The sequence below is a fragment of the Caretta caretta genome, chromosome 15 (genome assembly GCF_965140235.1).
Source record: "Caretta caretta isolate rCarCar2 chromosome 15, rCarCar1.hap1, whole genome shotgun sequence".
In the NCBI taxonomy this organism is placed as follows: Eukaryota; Metazoa; Chordata; order Testudines; family Cheloniidae; genus Caretta; species Caretta caretta.
This window is the reverse complement of record NC_134220.1, coordinates 28,395,848-28,413,715: the sequence shown is the minus strand read 5'-3', so window position 1 is coordinate 28,413,715 and position 17,868 is coordinate 28,395,848. Positions and strand designations below refer to the sequence as shown.

Sequence of the window (17,868 nt, the reverse complement as noted above, 5' to 3'; positions counted from 1 at the left end):
GTGAGGGGGAAGCGGAGCGGAACAAGCGAGGAATAAAGGGGGGGTGTCTTCTAGGAGGAGACGGCAAAGCAGGGGGTCCGCCGCACGCCTGAGGGGCGGAGCTCTCGGGGGGCGGGGCCGCCGGGCCAGGGGCGGGGCCTTGGCGCGGGGGGCGGGGCGCTGGGGAGCCGCGGGGGGGGGGGTATTGTTCCCGGCGCGGGGCATGCCGGGCCCGCCGCAGCCCGCAACATGGCGTCGTGCTGTCACCTGTGTGTGTGAGGAGGGGAGCAGGAGCTGGACGCTGCGCCCCGGGCACGGCCGCCGCTAGAGAGCCCCGCGACCCCCCCTCGCGGCCCCGCTTCCCCTCAGGGACCCCCGGCGCCCAGCTCCCTCCCGCCAGCGCGCCAGGGCCCCTCTCCCTCCCCACCTCCCCCCGCCATGCGGGGGTAGCGGGGCCCGCCTCGCTTCTGCCCCAGGGTCGCCCGGTGCCAGCCCCATGGGGTCCCCGGCGGCCGCCGCGGACTCGGCCCAGTGGCTCTCGGTGAAGGAGGAGACCATCTTCCTACACGACGGGCTGATCCGGGTCACCGACCTGGCCGAGCTGCCCAGCGAGATCGTCGGGGTGGCCGAGCCCGGGGACACCGAGCTGGAGGTGAGGCCCCCCCCGCCCCCACCACACACCCCTGCCGGGAGGGGGCTGCTCCATGGGGCAGGGCGGGGGCTGTTAGGGTGAGTGGGGGGGGTTGAGGATGGAGAGGAGAAGGCTGCCCAGCGAGGGCTTGGGGGGACTGGGCGAGGATGGAGGTGGTGGGAATCCAGGTGAGGAGGGTGGTGATAATGAGGGGCAAGGATGACACAGGGAGGGTGGAGGTTTGGGGAGGCTGGGATGGAGAATGGTGGATGTGAGGAGGTGATAGATGATTTTGCGGGGGGGGGGTACTAAATCTAGAGATCTAAGTGGTTCAGGGTATTGATTAGTCCCTAACTAATGGTGACGGGGATGGAGAGGGAATGTTGATGGAGGGTGAAGGATTGAATCAAAATCTCCTTGTTATGGGTAGGGTTAAAAAAAAAAATCTGTGTATTCTAGAACAGGCTTTGACGTATTGATTTTTAATTATGGTTTTATCTTGATTTTAATGGTTGTTTTTGTATGGTTAGTAATTAAATCTATTTGTCTTATTGCAAAGCATCTGGGATACTTGGTTATCGAGGTGCAGTATTTAGGCTGTGGTAATGATTATTATTAAAAAGCAAGAGGAACAGCTGGGTTCTTCATCACAGTTTCTGCCCCTCCCACAAATGTTGGTAGCTCTGGTGGAAGGCGAATTGTGCATCTGTGTGTATTTATGTATTATGTACAATAGGCTTTTTTTTCCCAGTGGTGTTTCCTGTGACTGTGTGTAGATTGCATCTATTCGGTAGGCTGTATATTTTGCTGTATGTCTCTCTTCTTCTCCTCACTCTGTCACCCCACCCTCTCTCCCAGGCAGTGTAGCTTGCAATGACACAGGGTCTTTGTCAGAGAAGCAGAGTGGTGTTATCTAAGTGGGGATGGTTCAGCAGCTTTATCTATGTATTGTGTTAGGTCAAAGGCATTTATTTAGGCCACAACCCCTTTACTGAGGGTTTGGCTGCGTTCCAAGGTGTTGCCAAGAACCCACAAGCCACAGCAGGTGCAAAAGCCTGCAGTCTTGACAAAATCACTGCTAGATTCTGGTGACAGGCAGCTAAATTTGCTGTTTATGAAAACTTCCTCCAGCATTATCTAAAAAAGGAAGGTTACTATTATTATTTATTATTATTTTGCTGAGTTTGACTCTTTCCTCTCTGTGAGATGTCATTGGGGGTGGGTCTTGGAGCATGGACTGGTTGTCATGAAATGGATATTGGCACAAGTCACCCACCATAAAAGGCTCTCCCTATTTGTGTGATATCTCCTGTTTGTTTATTTTTATATCTCTGTCTAAATGCCATGACTCCTCTCTTGTGATCTGAATCCACTTTGATTTTCAATGAAAATGTATTCAGAAATTGATTTAAACCTCAGTATATACTTGTGGAAGCAGTAGTGAGCAAATCATCTAATTACTGTACTAGAATGTCTCATGGGCATGCTTAGATCTCTAGTGTGCTTGTTCCCCCATACAGGATTCCTGTTTTTTCTCTGATACACTCTTATTTTTACGATTTTACAAACTAGACCAGAAACTTGCTCCAAAATGAAACGTGACATGGAGGGCCTTAGTATTGGAACCTTATTTGTCTCTAAAACTTTAAATAACCCTCCCTAAAATTATTAGTGGGGGAGGAGTGGAGCAGAGCAGGAAATAAAGTTTAAGGCTATCCTGTCTTTATTACAGTTGTGTAAGGGGCTGCTAGCATGGTATGGGTGTGGTTTAAAACAACAACAACAACAAAAACCTTCTGAAATGGGAAGGCTAGAGTTTGAGTACTCTGTGTGCTTTCAGTATGAAACCTTAAAAATAGCAGTCTGTTATGATACCTTTGCTTGGTTGATTCGTAATCTTGAATTGCGGAGCATTGAGACTCCAATATTTTGTGACACTGAAAATAGTAGGTTTCAGAGTAGCAGCCATGTTAGTTTGTTTCCGCAAAAAGAAAAGGAGGACGTGTGGCACGTTAGAGACTAACAAATTTATTTGAGCATAAGCTTTTGTGAGCTACAGCTCACTTCATCGGATGCATGCAGTGTAAAATACAGTGGGGAGATTTATATACACAGAGAACGTGAAACAATGGGTGTTACTATACACACTGTAACGAGAGTGATCAGGTAAGGTGAGCTATTACCAGCAGGAGAGAAAAAAAACCTTTTGTAATGATAATCAAGGTGGGCCATTTCCAGCAGTTGACAAGAATGTCTGAGCAACAGTGTGGGGGGGCGGGAGTGGGAATAAACATGGGGAAATAGTTTTACTTTGTGTAATGACCCATCCACTCCCAGTCTTTATTCAAGCCTAAGTTAATTGTATCCAGTTTGCAAATTAATTCCAATTCAGCAGTCTCTCATTGGAGCCTGTTTCTGAAGTTTTTTTGTTGAAGAATTGCAACTTTTAGGTCTGTAATCGAGTGACCAGAGAGATTGAAGTGTTCTCCAACTGGTTTTTGAATGTTATAATTCTTGATGTCTGATTTGTGTCCATTTATTCTTTTACGTAGAGACTGTCCAGTTTGGCCAATGTACATGACAGAGGGGCATTGCTGGCACATGATGGCATATATCACATTGGTAGATGTGCAGGTGAACGAGCCTCTGATAGTGTGGCTGATGTGATTAGGTCCTGTGATGGTGTCCCCTGAATAGATATGTGGACACAGTTGGCAACGGGCTTTGTTGCAAGGGTAGGTTCCTGGGTTAGTGGTTCTGTTGTGTGGTGTGTGGTTGCAGGTGAGTATTTGCTTCAGGTTGGGGGGCTGTCTGTAAGCAAGGACTGGCCTGTCTCCCAAGATCTGTGAGAGTGGTGGGTCGTCCTTCAGGGTAGGTGTAGATCCTTGATGATGCATTGGAGAGGTTGTAGTTGGGGGCTGAAGGTGACGGCTAGTGGCATTCTGTTATTTTCTTTGTTGGGCCTGTCCTGTAGTAGGTAACTTCTGGGTACTCTTCTGGCTCTGTCAATCTGTTTCTTCACTTCAGCAGGTGGGTATTGTGGTTGTAAGAATGCTTGATAGAGATCTTGTAGGTGTTTGTCTCTGTCTGAGGGGTTGGAGCAAATGCGGTTGTATCGTAGAGCTTGGCTGTAGACAGTGGATCGTGTGGTGTGGTCTGGATGAAAGCTGGAGGCATGTAGGTAGGCATAGCGGTCAGTAGGTTTCCGGTATAGGGAGGTGTTTATGTGACCATCACTTATTAGCACCGTAGTGTCCAGGAAGTGGATCTCTTGTGTGGACTGCTCCAGGCTGAGGTTGATGGTGGGATGGAAATCGTTGAAATCATGGTGGAATTCCTCAAGGGCTTATTTGCCATGGATCCAGATGATGAAGATGTCATCAATGTAGCGCAAGTAGAGTAGGGGACAAGAGCTGAGGAAGCGTTGTTCTAAGTCAGCCATAAAAATGTTGGCATACTGTGGGGCCATGCTTGTACCCATAGCAGTGCCACTGATTTGAAGGTATACGTTGTCCCCAATGAGAGACTGCTGAATTGGAATTAATTTGCAAACCTGGATACAATTAACTTAGGCTTGAATAAAGACTGGGAGTGGATGGGTCATTACACAAAGTAAAACTATTTCCCCAAGTTTATATCCCCCCACCCCCACCCCCACCCCCCGCTGTTCCTCAGACGTTCTTGTCAACTGCTGGAAATGACCCACCTTGATTATTACTACAAAAGATTTTTTTTCTCTCCTGCTGGTAATAGCTCACCTTACCTGATCACTCTTGTTACAGTGTGTATGGTAACACCCATTGTTTCATGTTCTCTGTGTATATAAATCTCCCCACTATATTTTCCACTGAATGCATCCGACGAAGTGAGCTGTAGCTCACGAAAGCTTATGCTCAAATTTGTTAGTCTCTAAGGTGCCACAAGTCCTCCTTTTCTTTTTTTGAAAATAGTAGAAGATCTTAAAATGAAAAGATACCTCATTCTTAAAAATTGGATTAGTATAGTATGCAGACTTAAATGTGTCTGGCCTTGGGGTGTGCAGAATTTTGATCAGTTGAGATCTTAAGTGACTAGTAAAAATGTTCAGTACCTACCTACTATAAATTTTTGATACTTTGCATAAAACTTCTACTGTGCATTTTATACATAACTCTTATCCTTCCCTGGTAAACTGTACTGGATTTGTTCCAACAGTGAATATATTAAAATATTTCAATGCATGGCTATATATTCATCCAGTAGATTGAGCCATTGCTTTTCTGATTTGATGCATAATAAATAAATTTCAGCTGTCCAAATACTCATCTGTTGTGAGATGTGATTGGGGTTAGGGAAGATATGTTGTTGCTGCTTTGATTAATTAACTTTTATTTATACTTTTAAACTTGGAAAAGGGCACTCACTTCTGGATGGAAGCTTGTTTGGTATGTACTCTTTAAATCTAAAACAATTATATAAATGAATGGATATCCCTAATTCTAGGAATCTCTGCATTTACCTGAGAGAGAATAACATCCAAATAAGTTACTTTGGTTTCTTCTGTATGTTTATTTGTAGTGCTTTAAAGTCTCATTCTCTTTTAAAACAAATGTAACAAGAAAACGGTTGACATAACACTAATATTATGCCAAATTGATAATAAACAGGATATTTAAAGTTTAAACCTGACATTCCCACTCCTGTAAGGTTTTGTTGGGTTTTTAAGTGGAAAGTTATGAAATGTTTACACTCATGAAGAGAAAATATATTCTTGCAGCAGTGGTGCTGGAGCTGGGGGTGCTGCTGTACCCCCTGAAAGTAGTAATAACAAACACCAAATACATGTTTTCCATCATCAGCACCTCTGCTATAAAAATTGTTCCAGCACTCCTGCCTTGCAGTATCCTTTAAAGATTAATTTCCAAATTTCAGTGTTTCAATAAATAAGCAGTCTTTTAAACTTGTATATCTGTGCACATGCAAAGTAAATATATGTACTATAAAAAGTCTAGGAGGACTTGTAGCACCTTAGAGACTAACAAATTTACTTGAGCATAAGCTTTCGTGAGCTACAGCTCACTTCATCGGATGCATTCAGTGGAAAATACAGTGGGGAGATTTATATACATAGAGAACATGAAACAATAGGTGTTACCATACACACTGTAACCAGAGTGATCACTTAAGATGAGCTATTACTAGCAGGAGAGAAGGGGGGGGGAATCTTTTGTAGTGATAATCAAGGTGGGCCATTTCCAGAAGTTGACAAGAACATCTGAGGAACAGTGGGGGTGGAGGGGGGATAAACATGGGGAAATAGTTTTACTTTGTGTAATGACACATCCACTCCCAATCTCTATTCAAGCCTAAGTTAATTGTATCCAGTTTGCAAATTAATTCCAATTCAGCAGTCTCTCCTTGGAGTCTGTTTTTGAAGTTTTTTTTGTTGAAGTAGTGCCACTTTTAGGTCTGTAATCGAGTGACCAGAGAGATTGAAGTGTTCTCCAACTGGTTTTTGAATGTTATAATTCTTGACGTCTGATTTGTGTCCATTTATTCTTTTACGTAGAGACTGTCCAGTCTGACCAATGAACATGGCAGAGGGTCATTGCTGGCACATGATGGCATATATCACATTGGTAGATGTGCAGGTGAATGAGCCTCTGATAGTGTGGCTGATGTGATTAGGCCCTGTGATGGTGTCCCCTGAATAGATATGTGGACACAGTTGGCAACGGGCTTTGTTGCAAGGATAGGTTCCTGGGTTAGTGGTTCTGTTGTGTGGTTGCAGGTGAGTATTTGCTTCAGGTTGGGGGGCTGTCTGTAAGCAAGGACTGGCCTGTCTCCCAAGATTTGTGAGAGTGGTGGGTCGTCCTTCAGGATAGGTTGTAGATCCTTGATGATGCGTTGGAGACTAATTTGTTAGTCTCTAAGGTGCCACAAGTACTCCTTTTCTTTTTGCGATACCTTAAGTGATCACTCTGGTTACAGTGTGTATGGTAACACCCATTGTTTCATGTTCTCTATGTATATAAATCTCCCCACTGTATTTTCCACTGAATGCATCCGATGAAGTGAGCTGTAACTCACGAAAGCTTATGCTCAAATAAATTTGTTAGTCTCTCAGGTGCCACAAGTAATCCTTTTATTTTTGCTAATACAGACTAACACGGCTGTTACTCTGAAACCTATAAAAAGTCTGTATTTTCAGTGAAAAATGCATCACAAAAAAAGTGAATGTAGTACGTCTAAAAGCTGCTGCAGTGATCCTTATTAACAATGAAGTCCTCTGCCAACAGAATAGATACAACATTTAGCCATTGTACAAGCTTCCCCACTAATGTTCCTCAAACCTTATGTATTGGGATGAGAGTTTCAAGGTGTATTCAGTCCTTGGCTTCTCTGAGACTAACAAGTGTGCCAGCAGTGGAAATTTAGTCTCAGTCAAAGCCCCAGTAAACAAGTGATGACATTACAATGTTTTTTCACATAGCCCATCAAATGGTAATACATTTTTGCTCTGTGCCAGGTAGGTTGTATTCAAATCAGTCAGTGACTTATGTGGAAGGCCATCAGTTCTGGAGTTAACAAGCGGGAGGTTCAGTTAATGTAAAATGGCACTTACTTTGAAACTTTTCCACTGGGGAAATAAGTGTGAGAAAAGTCCAGTTTCTTTCATGTTAGTCATAGGATTAAGTAAAATATAAATGCCAGTGGTCTCACTGCTGTCTTAATTCTTATACTTTAAACTTCACATATCTGCCTAAGAAAAACAGAAGTCATTGGGACACCCTCTCTTAATGGTCTTCAGGGTTAGCCTGGGAAAATCCGAAGGACCCTGTTCTTGGAGCTATAAATGCTGATACACCTGTACCTGGCCACCTAGGCCATGTCTCTGTCCTCATCTGGTGAGGATCTAGTAACCTGTGGCCTTCTGTGATATGAATAGAGTCAGTGGGGTAGGTTGCTGGAATAGTGCTTTTCATAGACATTTATTTACCTGTGAGGGAGGGAGAGAGAGTAGTGATAGCAAGACTGCTGTTCAGATCATGTATGTTTTTGTTGCAGTAGCCATAGGTTGTAGTCAATGCTTGAATCATCCACATTGGGATCTGCAGTAGGTTGTTTTAGTTAATTTAGGTTTGACCCATCTGGGATTAACCACTTGTCATGGGTTTTAGCTCTCTGCAGGAGCCACAGCTGGATGTGCCTAGAAAGAATTACTATTCTTCAATAAGTGTGACTGTAGCCATATCTACTATTCAGACTTGAAAAACTTCCCAGATGCTTACTATTTGATGGATTAACCCTTGAGATTATAACAGAGCATCAGCTCTGCTATAGTTAAGGTTGACACATGTTGGTGTGCTCAAGGCCCCCCAGATTGCTTCATATCACAATCACAGTGCTGCCAACTTTCTCCAGCTAATCCCTCCACCATTCAATACAGCTACACTTAATACTGGGAACGCAGCTGAGGGGCATGCAGATAATTCCTAATGATTGTCCGCTCCAGGAGGGCAAAACTAAGGTTTTATTGGTGTGTAGTGTAACGTTATATTTCCTAGTTTTCAGAAGTTTGAGTTTTGTTAAAAAGGATGTTCTGGGAGGACTCAAGATAGCATCAGGCAACCTTACTCTGCATTAAGGAAGGTTTTTTTTTCAGTGAATAGATACGAAAGACAAGGGTGGGATCCCCATTAGCAAGGGGCAGTACCATTTTGAGAAACTGAACACCTGAATTCCAGTGTTGGGATTTATAGCAGAATGCTGCTCCTGGAACTTTCTTGTGGTACTTTCTTTCACAATGTCTTCTGGCTTAGCTGGTGTGTTTATAAATTCTATCTCAATGGCTGCAGAAAGAGGGGTTGGTACTTTACTACTGTTTGGGCATTTACATCATGCTTATCACTGTAATATGAGTACCTTTTCTACTCCTACCATAGACCCTGATTTTCAGATCCTCTTCCACTGTAAATACTCCAAAATCTGTCTCTGCTGGTTCTCAGAGCTTTCCTAAGCAGCAGCGGTATGAAATTATCATGGTTCTCCAAATGTAGCTCTGCTGCCCAGAAAGATGACACTGGATCAGTTTACTACTTGGCTCACATTTGGAAGGTTATCTTTGCCACCATAAATGAAAGCTTAAATTCTATGTAAATTGACAATACTCTCATTCACCAGGGCAAATTATCCACTTGCTTTGTGAATGGATTTTTCAGCCCGTTCATTGTTTGTTCTTTCTTATGAAAGCAATCCTGAAATCTTGGCCTGTCCCACCAACAGTCTGACTTGATCTATAGTGTGGATGATACTGTTAAATGTTTTTTTATCACCAGTTACCTTTATTCAGATTTCAGTCACATTTAAAAAAACAACAACTCTGAAAGGCTCTAGTCTAAATTATAGATCAGCAGCCTGAAGAACTTCATTTTAAATCATAATCTAGCTACCTCATATGGAAAATATTAGAGAACATATTTTTTGGAATTTATTCTGCAAACATCTATTACGAAGCATATTGCTTATTGCCAACTTCAGTGAGACTACTTACTGCAGTAAATGCTATACTCTGTAGTGGGTGCAGGATGAGGGTCTGGATTCCCGCCCCCCCCCCCCCACACACTTAGTAATTTGAATCCAAATATATAAATAATAAAAAAGCCAAATCAGTATTTTCATATTAAAATAGATTAAAACCGCCCATATAGATTTTTCTTTTATTAATATCTGTATGTATTTTAAATCTGTGCTGAGAGACAGTAGGATTGTTAACAAAGGAAGTGTAGGTAGAAAAATTAGATTACATTTTGATTGATATTTGTGTATTCTTTTTATATACTGTGAAGGATACTAAGGATGTTTTGAATATTAGATTGTATGTGTACATTTTAATTATTTTTTCTTATTTCTCCTATGGCATATTTCAAAGTGAGTGATTAAACTTACAGTGCTTCCACAAGGGAAACATGGTTCATGCTTTTAGCTGAGCAGTTAATCATGCTTCTATATACAGCATAATATGAATCAGAGATTTTGGAGGAGATATGTTTAAAATTACTTGACATATTTTGAAAAACTAGAGCAATCCCCGAACTCTGATTATAAATTGAAAGTACATCCTGCTATGTATTGTGTTACAGTAGCTGAAAGACTTGTTAGGAGCAATGGAGTACAGCAAGAGTATTATGTTACAATTTTAAAATTGTATGTATTTTCAAAATTTGAAACATCAAATATTACATATGTGTACATATGCATCAAATGTAATATCAGTATTACAGTAACATTTCCATATACAATACTATTGATCTAAGAAGAATGAAACATAGAAATTCTCTTACTATTTGCAAGTAACAATGAACACAATCTTATAACCAAGAAATTCACTTGAGTAATGATTTTCAGAGAGTCCAGGCCAACACCAACAACCAGCAGACAAGCATGCAGTTCCCTAACCATCTGTGTGCTGTGCAACCCTGGTTCAGCACTCTGACCCCAGCAGCCTGCCTACAGCACAACAGCCCCGACCTGGTCTCTACCAGCCTTCTTTACCACTTGCAGTGTGATCCCTCAGTCCTAGATTTCCCTAGAACTATCTGTCCTGAAATGTCAAGCCTTCTCCTGGAACATTCACAGGAGTAATAAGGGGCATTGGTCCTTTAAAGAGACAAAAGTGCAGCAGCTTGTTTCTTTAACTGGAGTTAGTAATCACTGCAAGTCAAACACAGTAGTGGATTGATTTAGAATAAAAGTAAAACAAGTTTATTAAATTGAAAAGAGAGATTTTAAGTGAATTCAAGTATAAGGGATAAAGACACAATGGTTACAAGCCAATAAAAGTAAAATACACTTCCTAGTGGCTAAGACTTACCAAGCTACAGCCTTGGATCAGCGTAGATTTCCTACCAATCTTTTTCTTTCTTGCTACATACCAGGGAGTCTCTTACCATCTGGCATAGGTGCTCTTAGAGTCACACCTCCCCCTTACCAAACTGCAGGAAGATTAGCCACTGGCTGACCCAGAGGCAGCAGGTCAGAACCCTCTTTTCTTGGCAGGGCATCTGTCACTATATTTTATTTCCCCTTTATAGAGAAAATTCTGCTTTGTCTCCTTTGTTGGTTTACAGTCTCCTAGTAATAATATCAGTGTATCCATACTTTCACTACATTGTTGTTACGAACATTTCACGTGATATTAATGACCAGTGTTGTTAGATTTCAAATTGGCATATTGCACGTCACCTTTTAAATAAATATCATGACACAGTGTGTTAGGTATAGTGAGTATGTCAGGCCTGACAAGAGTAGCTGAGAGTAGTGAACCACCAGTGTTCCTCTGTGTCACAACCTCTTAATCAGTTGGTGTATTTCTTCCCATCTATGCTGAGGGCAGATTTTAAGAACATATCCTTTACATATTTTGCATATCTGAGATTGGCATATGCTTGGAGTAAATGGTTTACTGGGCTGATTCTATGATGTTCATGGGATTTATGGCTTACTGCTTTACTGTGATTCCTGTTGTGTCTCTTCAGAAATTGTATTAACCAGAATTGCTAGATCCTAGTACAGTGACACAATCCATCAGGCTGAGGGTTGAGAGTTTGTACACAGTATAGCTTTTTGGAGCAGTTTAAATTTTGATATACTTTTGCTATGCATTTTACTTTGCAAGAATGTCTTAAGCTAAGAAATGCTGGTATTTCTATCACAGAACAATTTGGAAACTTGGAATTCACTATATTGTACTAGCTTTCTGCTTAAAGAATAAGTGACCACATAAAGCAATTGTCCATATATGTTACATGTGCTGGGAAGGAGAAGTATGACCTTTTGGTTATGGGATGGGGCTGGAAGTCAAGAAGGTGGATTCTATTTTTGGCTCTGCTTCTGTGTGCTTCAGTTCCCTCATTTGTAAAATGGGAGTAATACGTACTTAATCCAGAGGGTGTTGGTAAAGTGTATTGCAATCCCCAAGAAATTTTGCTTATGTAAGTGCAAGGTTTTGGATCAGTGTGTGGTAAGAATTCTATTCTTAAACTGATTATGTGGAGAAATAAGTGAGTCCTATCTAGAAATTCCAAAAGCAGTGGCTATAATGTTATAATTAGTGCTTGTAGAGTTTTGCATCACTAGAGCACTTTGAAAACATGTCTTAATCAGTTCACAATACAGGATTTTTATTTATAAAGTTTGAGATTAATATATTTCAAATGTTAAAATTGTCTTACTCTAGATCTTTGGTCCGCAGAACTATTTCTAAACATGTATGTAAGCAGAATATATTAATGCTTATTATATTGATAGTTAAGCTTCATACTTGATTTAATTACTAGAAAATTTTCATAGTATTACATTTAGAACCTCTCTTCTGGCTATATGAATAGATACCTTTGTAGCAAGCTTTCCCCCGCCCCCAACATACCACCTGTTTAATATACTCTTTGATATATTTGGGAACATAACTTTCTTTGCTATGTTTTTTATCATTTTCTGTAATCTCTTTTAAAGGCAAAGAAATTGACAAATTTAGTGATAAGGCACCTAAGAAGCAGTTAAGACTCCTTGTGGTAATTTGAATAGATAGGTATTCAACTACTTCTGCTTTCCTTCTTTTATCCTAGAAGTACTAATCAAAGCTTAAATGCCACTGTTCTTGAGATATCTGGAATTCTTGCACACTTAAAATTGGTTTAATCTCCTCTTGATATAGGCATATAAATTCCACCAGCATCACTGAGAGAATCGAGTGAGTTGGTTTCAGCACAGACTGTAAATATTTGGTAATGGTTTTTGTACTGCAGCAAAAATAATATATCCGCTTATGGTTGTATGCGCACACAGTGTACTGCTGTCTGCAGAGTTATGAGAGTCCAGTCTTGCTACAGTTCACTTTCTTGGAATATAATCTTTTCTGTACAGAAGCCCGTGCAATATTTTGTAGGTCTGAGGAAAATAAAAACGTACTGCATCATCTAAAACCAAATGTCAGGAAAGGAAAAACCACAAGACCAGACTCTGCAGGATACATCAAGTTAGGGACGTAGGAGGTCTGGCTTAGTGGTCAGAACAGGAGGTAGTTCTCAAAGTAGTCTGGTACATGTGTAACCGCTTTCTGCCTAAGATCAAGAATCATTTAGAGTTATGGCAGACAAGTGTGACCATGTATTATATAAAACATCAAGGAGGAGCAAGATCCCAATCCTTGCACACAGAGACAATAAAACTGTGTAACTGGTGCATAACACACCAAATTGACATCTCAGTAGCATATCTTCCAGGTCTGCAAAACACCATAGCAGACATGCTGAGCAGACATTTCTGCCAGCACCATGAATGGGAGCTGAGTGATCCTATCCTACAGAAGATTTTTTTTACCTGGGGCTTCCTGGAGATATAAACCTCTTTGCGACTCCATCTAATGGGAAATGCCGATGATTCTGCTCATGATGAGGTCAAGATCTCGATTCTTTAGGAGGCACCTTTTTCACTTCTTGGCCTCGAATTCTGCTATATGCCTATCCCCCAACATTGTTGTTCCTCAAGGTCCTGAGCAAACTGAAGCAAGAGAAGGTGGTTATCATCCTCGCAGCACTGGCAAGACTGAGGCAGGTGTGGTTCCCAGACCTGATTCACCTGACTCTGCGGCCACCTCTTCACTTCCCCTGACAGCAGATCTACTGACCCAAGAATTCAGCACAATAACTCATCTCAACCTCTCCTTGCTACATCTCAAGGCCTGGCTCCTTGATGTCTCTTGGGCATAGAAAGGGATTGTTCTTTCGAAGTACAAAATGTGCTGTGGATAGTAGGAAACTCTCCACAAGAGAGACTTACTTGCGGAAGTGGAATTGTTCCCATTCTTGAGACATCTAATGAGCATTATCGCCTTGAAAGTCACACCTCAGTCATATACTTGAATATCTGTTGAATTTAAAAACCCTGGGCTTATCTCTTAACTCCATCAAAGTTTACCTGGTCTGCTATTATAGCCTTCTACCTACCGGTTGACAAGTTATCAGTATTCACACACACCCCACAACTTCAGGTTTCATTAAGGGCGTGACCAACCTTTTCCCTCACATTAGAGAGCCAACTCCACCTTAGGACCTTAATCTATTTCTCAGTGCATTGAGGAAGCCACACTTTGAGCCTATGAGAAGCTGTTCTCTCCTCCTTCTTCAAAAATGCATTCCTCGTAACCATCACTTCAGCCAGAAAGGTGTGGGAGTTGGGAGCACGTGTGGCAGATGCACCCCTACGTGATATTTTATTGGGACAAGGTGACTCAATGTTCCCACCCTTTCTTGTAGCCCAGTGTCTCTTCAGACTTCCATATCACCCAGGAAAACTTTGTTAGAAATTGAATTAGATCCTTGACATCTGCTTGAGAGCTGAAAACACCTGACCCTTTTGTTTAACATCAGGATTCAGGATCCTCTGCCTGAAGTAAGCAATAGCCCCAGCATCCGCTACTGTCTGTACCAGATCTGGAAACACTATCACTTGGCATTCAAGAACGAGAAATTGATTTTAAAAGAGCCCTTTTAATGTTAACAATATGTCAAAGTATCTTTTATAGTAAATAGGGCAGTAGCTGATATTGGGACTGTTGCTCACTTAATCATAATTGTCTTTTTGATGCTGGTTTTGGTTTTTTTTTTGTCTTGCTGCTTATTTGTTAGATTTCAAAATGTGTCCAGCTATACATTATGGAGCATATAGTTTATTTAACAAAGGCCACGATATTTACGCAGCAAGAGAGTCATTGTCGCCCCTAAAACAAGCAAATAACAGTACAGCTTGACCACTAGGTATGCATGAGAGAAAGAGAGAGGGAGTGCAGAAGCTCTAAACATCTGTTAGTGGGTTTACCCTCTCTTATCCCATAGCCTTTCTTCTTAAGGCACTGACTTGGGGATATTAGAAGATCTAGATGAGCGTTCTAAGATTTTGACTCTGCACTTCATTATGGACTGTTCCATTTCATTATTCAGTCCCCCTACTTGTATAGGAACAGTTATAATTTGTGATTGGTCTGCTTTGGTTCTATTTGCCACAGACGAGCTTTGTGAACTCATGCAAGTCACATTTTCTCGCTCTCTCTTTCTGTCTCTCATGCCCCTCCCAACCTTTATATTTCTTGCTTATTTTGACTGTGAGCTCTTCGGGTCAGGAATTCTCTCTTACTATGGGTCTGTCTACACTACAAACACTGCAGAGGCACAGCTGCAGCACTTTAGTGTAGACAGTTATTACAGCCATGGAAGGGGTTTTTTCATCACTGTAGTAAATCCAGTCCCTTGAGAGGTAGTAGTTAGATGGACGGTAGAATTCTTCTGCCTGTCAGAAGCGGGAGGTGTGAAAATTTTTCACACCCCTAAGCAACGTCGCTAGGTCAACCTAAGTTTTTTAGGTGTAGACCAGGCCTATGTGTTTGTACAGTGTCTACAACAGTGAGACATCAGTCTTGACTGAGGCTGTAGGTGCTACTGTAATATAAATAAGTCTTTGCAGAATGTGCAGATTCTTTTCTCCATTCTTTAGGAATGCAATGTATTCAGTCAGTCACTCATAGGTGAAGGGATTTGGGGTTTGGAATTTTTTCATGCAAGAAATTGTTGTACTTGTGATTGTCATAGCATTTTAAAAGATCTTATATGAAAGATCTTATATAAAAAGATCTTCTACACTTTCCACAGTATGCATCCGATGAAATGAGCTGTAGCTCATGAAAGCGTATGCTCAAATAAATTGGTTAGTCTCTAAGGTGCCACCAGTACTCCTTTTCTCATAGCGTTTTGTGATCTCAAATTGGAGGTGTGGTGGTACATTCAATTGTGCATAGAAGTGGAGGTCCTTATATGTATTTAAAATGTGGTCTAGACATTTGTAACTTATGTTTTAAAAAGCTTATATTGATTAAACAAACAAAGCTTTGACATTGCAGTGCCTAGTAGTCAAAACACTATCTATATAAAAAATCTTTGGTGTACTTTATGTAAGAATTTGCACATAATCTATTTCAGAAATTGTGGGATTTTTTTTTAACATCTCCTCCAGCATTCGTTTATTTTTTATCTTTCACGCTTTTCTGGGTATAGCAAAAATTTTGTTGAGGTAATATTGATGGGATTTGAAAGCTTAAAAAAATGTTATTTATAACAAATGTTTTATCCCTTACTCTTAAAAGCCTGGTCTCTATCCACAACATTGTAATGAGTTTCTCCTTTGCTCTCTTTGTCAGCAGTGGGTAGTAGTACGAATTATTTCTTTTTAAGTTTCTCCCTGAATAGCAAACTGTGCCTGTGGCTCAACTTCTCCTTCTCACTTTACTACCTTTCACTGAAATTACTTGTGATTTAGGAAATAGTCTTTTGCAAGCTCTCTGTGCAAGTATAGAGTGAGCCTTGTTAGTGTCTGTTCTGCAGTACTAACTAAGGATATGTCTATACTGCAAAGAAAAACCTGCAACACAGAGTCTGAGACTGGGTCAATTGACTTGGGCTTCGGGTGCGGGGCTAAAAATAGCTGAGTAGATTTTCCCACTCAGGCTGGAGCCGGGGCTCTGAAACCTGGTGAGGTGGGAGGGTCTCGTAGTCCTGGCTCCAGCCCAACCAGCAGTGTCTACACTGCTATTTTTTGGCCCCGCAAGCCCAAGTCAATTGGACCCAGGCTCTGAGACACGGTGTCATGGATTTTTCTTTGCAATGTAGACGTATCCTTAAGTGCTGGCCTGTGCTCTCCCCTGTACAACACATGGAGTAAATATTATTTATACCAGTTTACCATTTGTTTTCTTACCTTGGCTGCCTCTGGTGAAGAAAACTATAACTTGTGCTTCCCTAAGTGAACTTCAGTTGCCAGGACTGTTAAACTTCACACCTTCCGTGAGCACTAAAGTCCTGTGTATTCATCCACTGGGATGCAGCTTCCTCACGCTTCCCTGTCTTAGAGAGATTAGGGAAAAGAGGATAGTTCTTGGATCTCTGCTTTGAGGTTCTGAGTGTAAATTAGGCACTTACTGGAAAACAGTAACCTTAGAAAGAAGAAAGCTCACGAAAGCTTATGCTCAAATAAATTTGTGAGTCTCTAAGGTGCCCCAGGTACTCCTTTTCTTTTTGCGAATACAGACTAACACAGCTGCTACTCAGTAACCTTAGAGAAAACAGTAACTCTACCTAGCCTTTCACACCTACCTTCTTCCTCTCTCCTAAGGATATTTAAGGTGATACCATGCTACTCAGTTACTTTTGACTGCCATCAGCTACGAGCACAGCCTTGGCTGTGTCCATCCATACTGCTGTCTGTTCCTCTAGAAAATTGCCTCCGGTTTTTCTAACTAATGTTGGGATAGTTTAGTCTGAACTTCTGGCCTGGTAGGGACCTCCCCCCATTTGTGGCTCCTCTGAGCTTTGTCTGCTTTGTTGAATCTGATGGTGTGAGCCTCAGCCATCTGTAACACGAAGGCTTTCAGTTGTGTCCCATCTGTGGTAGCACTATGGCCAGAACCAAAGCCCACTGGAGTAAATGGGGAGGGGGATTTCAGTGAGCTTTGGATCAGCATGTTTGGTGCTTGTTCTGTCTCAAGAAAATGCTCAGTCTGAGATGCTCTCTAGCCATCACATCTCTCAAGGATAGAGAGCCACGCCAATATTTTCTCATTGTTTCCTTGTTCTCTCGTCTGTCTGTATCCATCTGTTGTAAGCTCTTTAGGGCAGAGATTGTCACTTCGTGTTGAAAAGCATCTAGCATAATGGGATCTTGGACCATGACTAGAGCTCCTGAGGCTACGGTATAACTACTACTACTACTAATAATAATTCAAGCTCTGTTCCGTGGACATCAACATGTAGGCTTTATCCCCCAATGCTGAGCACCTGGAGGAGTCAGCATTAAAGTCTTGATCCTGGTCAGCCAATTCTGGTCCCAATAACTATGCACCTTTGATGCTTAGGGACTCCTCAACATCATCCCATATAGCAAGCTTTGTTTTCAGAAGGTTGGTTTTGTTCCCCGTGTCTTCACATTGGGAGTTTAAAGAGGACTATTCTGCCTTCAAATGTCACATTTATCTGCTTGTCAAGTCCATGTAAGAGGCCTGTGGAGCCCTGAAGGATTTTGCTCCCCAGCATCTGGATTCTTTCTTTGAGCCAAGAAGTTGCAGCAGTTGAGCCATGAGCTCCATGAGTCTATCCAGCATGGTCCTGAGTTAGCTTTGACATTAAGAGGTATAAGGAGCTGGAGGAGGCATAGCAAAAGGGGAAGGTACAGAC

The 17,868-nt window shown here is 41.7% G+C and overlaps 1 protein-coding gene across 7 annotated transcripts in view; it reads left to right on the top strand.

The window, feature by feature from the left end:
- The first annotated feature begins 205 nt into the window (after positions 1–205).
- Positions 206–17,868, top strand: part of HECTD4 (HECT domain E3 ubiquitin protein ligase 4) — a 124,891-nt gene continuing 107,228 nt past the window's right edge. For all 7 annotated transcript variants that reach the window (XM_048821605.2, XM_048821603.2, XM_048821604.2 and 4 more), the window contains exon 1: positions 206–631. In XM_048821605.2, coding sequence (XP_048677562.2) covers positions 476–631 — 156 coding nt within the window. In that variant the 5' untranslated portion in view covers positions 206–475. The remainder of the gene's footprint in view (positions 632–17,868) is intronic.